This window comes from Cynara cardunculus, unplaced genomic scaffold, assembly GCF_001531365.2.
Source record: "Cynara cardunculus var. scolymus isolate 2C unplaced genomic scaffold, CcrdV1 Un_Scaffold_2212, whole genome shotgun sequence".
Lineage (NCBI taxonomy): Eukaryota > Viridiplantae > Streptophyta > Magnoliopsida > Asterales > Asteraceae > Cynara > Cynara cardunculus.
The window spans coordinates 78,418-84,898 of record NW_020201013.1 but is presented as its reverse complement, the minus strand read 5'-3'; the positions used below and the strand labels follow the sequence as shown (position 1 = coordinate 84,898).

Below are 6,481 nucleotides of genomic sequence, written 5' to 3'. Positions count from 1 at the left end.
ATATTTGATAAATCTATAAATTATCCTTGTAGTATGTATTTTTCTTTGACACTAACTACGTTAAAAGTTATTTGTAAAAATAAGGAAAAGGAAGAAAAGACAAAAATACTCTCCTCTTTGATGGACATTTATTAACCAAATTAATGATTAGGGACCATTTTAAGAGTAAAATACAAAGGAAGTTTAGAATTTTCACTAAATTGTAAGGACCAAAATTGAAGTTTTACTCCACACGACTTCATTAAATTTGTAGCTTGTTTTCTAGATTAAAAAAAAGTGATCCAATTTTCAATTAAAGCAACATCATTTTTGATCAATCGCAGCGCAGGTGGGTTGGTTACTTTCGTCACAACTTTATCAACTCTTTGTAGGGATATTGAAAGATGTTTTAATAATTCGATTCCATTTCCTAAATTTCTGAGTTCATCATCATCATCATCTTCTATGTGTTATAATGGAAGAAATCGATGATGTGGTACATGGGAAATTATGTTTTTGATGAGGGAGTGACAATGGCGGAGTAATTATCAAAATCAATTGAGGAATTAAAATGTATATGATGAGATTGCGTTTCTAATATTGATGGCAATAGGGGCGTTGGATCATGCAGGAATGGATCGTCAAATGAAGCCGGTTTACGTGAGAGAGAAGAGTGCAACCTCTGGTGGTGGAGGCAGTGATGGCCAATTATCTCCGACGTCTTCCACTCGGGGCGGGGTATCTCCAATGACGATGCTCCGGCATTCACGTTCTGGGTCGGTTGTGAAGAGGTCACAGACCACCAAAGCGGCGGCACAGAGGCTGGCTCAGATGATGACTCATCAGCAAACCTCTGATAGCGAAGATGATGACGATTTCTTGTCTGATTACAATCCCCCCGCCGCCGCCACATCCTCCTCCTCCTCCTCCGCCACCGCCGCCGAAAGGTCTCAAATTCGGCCTCGCTCGCCTATGGTATGTTTACATGCAAATGGATGATCGCCTTGTTCAAGTATCATAACGTATATTAGTAGCATTGCAGTACTGTAGAACCCTTGATTGTCCAGAATGGTTTTTGACAACTTCACCTAAATGATTTTGTAAACAAAATTTGCATTTTTATGTTTGACATTATATTTTAAATAATAAATATTAGTTTTTGTTTCTTGAAAGGGCAAATGAACTGGCAAGAAAGGTTAAGATCCTATTTGCTTTGCCCATTGAATGTCTAATTTTGGGGATCCTAATGATACCATGTAAGAATAAATGAAGATATTGAGAAATCTACGAAGAAACCATAAAATGGAGACCTCAGCAACCTGGTCTAAGTAAATGCAATGTAAATGTTTAAGCTGTCAGCCATTAGTTCATGACTGTTTTTTGCTTTTCTGCTATGGAAATATGATCATTAAATGATTAACTCATGCTTTTTATTGGAGAATATAGTTGTTCCACAATGGTTGGCCTTTTTCATTAGAGGTTTTTTCCTAGAAAATAGGACCCACAAGCAAAAAATAATCTTTTTTAGAGCTTGTAACTGCACAAGCCAAAAAGCTCTCCAAAAGGCTCCAGCATGGATGCTCTTAATTTGACATGCAATGATGCAACGGTAAGCGATTGCAACTTGCAAGAGTGTGATTTCACATTTTTTTACATGATACCGATGGCGTAACATTTGAATTGCTTGATCTATACTAATAGTTTTCATTTACATGCTATGATTTTGTCGATATGACGTGAGAATCCTGTTATTATTTTGTATTAGACAGTTGGTACAACTACAGAACAACATTCAGCTCCACGTGCAGCATCTATTGGCCGAGCATCTCAGCCAGTAATAAAACATGCTGAACTCCGGCATCAGTCTATGCGGTCCTCTTCAAGCAGCTCCTACGCTATGGAACATATACATCCTCAATATGACCGTTCTTCATCTGACCAAACTCCCAATAGCCTTCTTCCATCTCAATCAAACAACACTGCAGAACGTGTTCAACCTACTTCTGCTCGATCTACTCGATCACCACTTGTCCACCCTGTGGAACATCCATCTTCTGCTCGTGCTGTCCCAGCTAGTCGCCCAAATTTGGGAATAAAGCCAGTGACTATGGTACCCCCCAGCGTTCCTTTGACACTCAGGCCAACCTTATTTGGCAGTCAAGTAGACACCCGATCTGATACTCAAAAGAATAAAAGGTATTTTGAAATTTGCTAGAAGGACCAGTTGAATGTTCTCAATTTCTGCCTCTCTCGGAAGATGTCCCAAGTTAAATTTAAGATTTTGTTAGAGAACTTCTATTATTCAACTTGTTAGGTATCATTAAATGAGTTCCATTCAAAAAGACACAGTGATGATCAAAGATCCCCATCATTTTCAAGTATGGTGTTTCAATAAAGTGAGAAATACGAGACTTGGGTCCTCATCTTCTATGGTGTTTCTTGCAAAGTATTATGTAATATGGTTTTGAATATTTTTCCACTATTCTTTGGGGTAGAGGTCAAATCAACGTACGCCCCCACCCCAGCTCCGTGTGGGATGTACTGGGCCTATTTGGTTTTGGTTATGGTTTTGAATGTCACTTGATATTGTGTGACTTTAATGGGTGACAATGGCAGTTAACGTGGGACGAAGACAATGAAATAGGTTTTTCTTGATTCTCCAAAAAAATCTTGTTTTCTCTTTTGCCCTAATGAATTAAATCTCCAACTAGACTTTTATCACTTGACTGAATTGAAGAGCTACCGATTCATAGAGTTTCATTTAAAACCAGTTTAAAAAGTATACAATACATTTTTTTGGAGTGTATAGTATTTTATACATGACAAAATGAACTCACACACCCTTCTCACCTTTATTGAGGTCCAGGTATAGCTAGGCCAAAGGCTCTTTGGTTAAGCTACATTTATCTTCATGAAAATGCAAGATACTGTCATATTCTCTAGGCTTCAAGTTCATCATGCCAATATTCATCATATTTCTTATCTGTTTCAGTGTTCTTTTTGCCCCTATTTTGTCCACTGGATGCAAGTTTTTTCTTATAATTTTATATACTATTTCATGATTGCTGCTTATTGTTTATTTTCATCTTAAGTTTGGTATGCCCTATTGAGTTCTTATATTTTTTCATCATGCACATGTTGTAGCTCCCTTTTAAGTAGGCTGTCTCTGGATTTGGGTGCTGCTTTCGCTTTTAGGGAAACTAGTAATCAGCGGTCTGCTAATGCTTCCACTTCTGCCTCTGCTTCAGCTCTGCAAGATGAGGTATGGCCTCTCTCCCTCCTCACCTTCCCAACGCACCTGCAAACGCCATTAATGTGTGTAAATTCTACTTGCAGATTGACATGCTACAGGAAGAAAATGAGAGTTTGCTTGAAAAGGTGATGGCGCTAAACTTGATCATTTATCTCTGATTATTATTATAACTCCAAATTTCGTGTATTACTTCCCTATCTAATAGGATTAGTGCAGTCCTTGAGTGCATCAGATTATTATAAGCTATCAAAGAGTTGGGATAATGTTTGGATTGTAAAGCAGCTACAAGAAAAATATATTAGGCTATTAGCGTAACTTTAACATTAGGTTATTTCAGTATGGGTTAGAAGACATTATGTATTAAGCCGCAAATTGTACACCGGGGCTAGTATTTTGGGAAGTTGTGCCTTTTGGATGCTCCTTAGCTTGAATGCTGTCACGAACATACATTCTTAAGGTGGCGGCTTGGATGGAGTAGCCATCTTGACTTGTTCTTGAGGAAGAGATCCTTCTATGCTTGTTCTAGAGAAGGAGCCATCTTCACTCATTCTGTTTGCTTGGTCTTGGCCTTGACGAGTGAAACAGTCTGACCGCTGCAGTGGAGTTTTCTTGAGAGTCCTGAGGATTGACCATGCTGATGCCTGGACTCATGGCTATTACTGCTGAGGAGTCCCTGCTAGGTCCTTCAGGATGACCAGCCTCTTGGATGAGTAGACTCGGTGCCTTGGTTTGGCTTGATAGACACCATTGCCTTGTCTTGGTTAAAATGCAGTTGTTTGATTTTCTTATTGCTAGGTGGACCTTGGACCATTATGTTGATGCTTGATATGTGTTAGGGAAGCACAGGGGCCTAAGACCATGCTCGTTTGTCACAGGTGTGGAGTGATCGCACCAAGCCTCCCTTTCTTGTTTTGATTATGTTGTCCCAAGCCTCATGCAACATTGTTGATCCATGATCATCAGTTGACGAAGTTTTGATTGTCTCCCAACATTACCTTTCTAGAGCTCTCCTTTCACACTTAAAAAATAACAATGTGAACTTGGCAATTGTTTCATGCAAGGATTCTACCTCTCACCTTGTCCAAGTTTTTGTTGAGCCCCATAATAGATTTTAAGATCAGTTTTTTCTCAACTATTTCTTGTCTCAAGGATAGGGAATTTGAGATTAAAAATCTTGGAAGTCTAAAGTAATTCCTAGGATGGAGATAGCTAGATCTCATTAAGGTATTTTCATTTCACAATGGAAATATATAATTGATTTTCTTAAGAGATATGAATGCTATAGAGTAGTCCAACTGAGTGGATCCTTACTACAAACGGACTCCAAGAAAGACGGTTCTCTGGTTGACAAATGGAGGTATGAATGGTTGGCAGGAAAAGTAATCTACCTATCCCATATAACACAAGATGTAACACCCTCAAATCTGGAAAGAGCGAGAATAAGACCCATTATACCCAAATAGATGGCTTCGTAGCACTCTTTGACCTGATTTGTTTTTTGGCTTCTTTAATTGCTATCCCCTCAAGATGGCCATTTTTTCATAATATAATACAACAAATAAGGGGGTAAATCCCTAACTACTAGTCAATACTTGAATTACGTCAAAGATTAAATCTAAGATCAACATCAATAAATGATATACCAAGTCTTATTTAGAGACTAAGTTAAGCACATGTGTTACTATAACCTAATAAAGTCGCTATCTCCAAAAATGGAAGACGTCACTGAATTACTAATCCTCTCGTGCCTCTAACTAGCACTCAGTTCATCATAGTGCCTTTAGTACCAAACCCAAACAAGGATCTGATGCATATGCTGACAAATAAAAATGGTTAGGCTTAACGCCTAGTGAGTTCAAGCAGTTTTCATCATAATCATAAATCAGTAAAAATGAAAGACTGCCGATTGAAATTATAATTTCGCAAATGAAATATCTTTTATCGTAAAAGCAACATCTTTCCGAAACCCACCATTTTCTTGATGAAAACTCATTAATCAAAATATAAACAACCAAAACCCAATACTCACACGGCCAAGTATAAAGCTATAAACATTAAAACGGGAAACATAGCTTAAATCAAGTCTTTTACACAATTAACTCACGCTTACCCCTGGGTGGCATAAGTAAGTCACAAGCTAATGTTATATGAGCATCAGTTACATGTACCATTGACGTCAACCAAATCCAGTATCTAGTCAAATGAAGTAATAAGCTTACTCACTTGAAGTTACATTATATTGATCAATGGCTGATGCCAGACTCGAAGAGTCCACACCTTAATGTCTATGAAGACCCAATGCCTATTCTTAGCTATAATACGCTAGGAATTACATTATATTGATTGATGACCGATGCCCGACACCAAGAATCTACACCTTATTGTCTATGAAGACCCAATGCCTACTTCAAGTTATAATACGGGGTTGATATCCCCAATCAAAACCGACTTTTATGCATATGGATCTATTGCATTCTAGCCATAAAATTACACGACTCAAATTGAATGACTAACGCACTCAAAACATGCAATACATTATATAATTATGTCATAATTGCTAATAACACAAACAGCTTGACATAGAGCAATTCAAAATTAGAAAAGTGTCTCCAAGCTCATTAAAGTCAAAACCGAGCCAAGAGCTCAACAACCCAATCAACTATTTCATAAAAGTCATCAAAAGAAATGACACGTATTTAACCGACGTTTATGCAAATACATGTTCCAAAGACATGATTAACTCAAAAACACATCGTTGATTGAGACAAATCATTTTCCTATTAAAACCATACCCTTTATATTTCCAAAATATCCCATAACACAATAGTATGCATTTCCCAAGCAAATGCAATAAAATGCATTTATCACCAAGTAATCTTCATTTAAAGGATAAAACATTAAAAGAACCCTCACTTATGATTTATTTATCAAAATGTCCAAAAACCCAAACGTGATTATTCTACATGATTCATAAAACCAAATATACCAATTATGCGAAACTCCCTAAATAACCCACACATTTGATAAATAGCAAGTAAAATATATTAATACTTCAAAATGGGCTGCTCTAGACAGAAAAGCCTTGGCTGTTATCAGATTTATACTGGCCAAGAATGTGGCCTTTAACATTGTGAAGGAGACTACTGCATGTGGATTGATGAAAGCTTTGTCAAACATGTATGAGAAACCTTCTGCTTCTAACAAAGTCTTTCTGATAAGACAGTTAGTAAACACCAAAATGAAAGAAGG

At 37.4% G+C, this 6,481-nt stretch overlaps 1 protein-coding gene across 1 annotated transcript in view; it reads left to right on the top strand.

Annotated features, from left to right (window-relative positions):
* The first annotated feature begins 512 nt into the window (after positions 1–512).
* The window catches only part of LOC112502940 (coiled-coil domain-containing protein SCD2-like), a 58,684-nt gene continuing 52,715 nt past the window's right edge, over positions 513–6,481 (top strand). The window contains exons 1-4 of the mRNA XM_025106967.1: positions 513–954; positions 1,745–2,175; positions 3,124–3,241; positions 3,316–3,357. Of these exons, the coding sequence (XP_024962735.1) occupies positions 583–954; positions 1,745–2,175; positions 3,124–3,241; positions 3,316–3,357 (963 nt within the window). The 5' untranslated portion in view covers positions 513–582. The remainder of the gene's footprint in view (positions 955–1,744; positions 2,176–3,123; positions 3,242–3,315; positions 3,358–6,481) is intronic.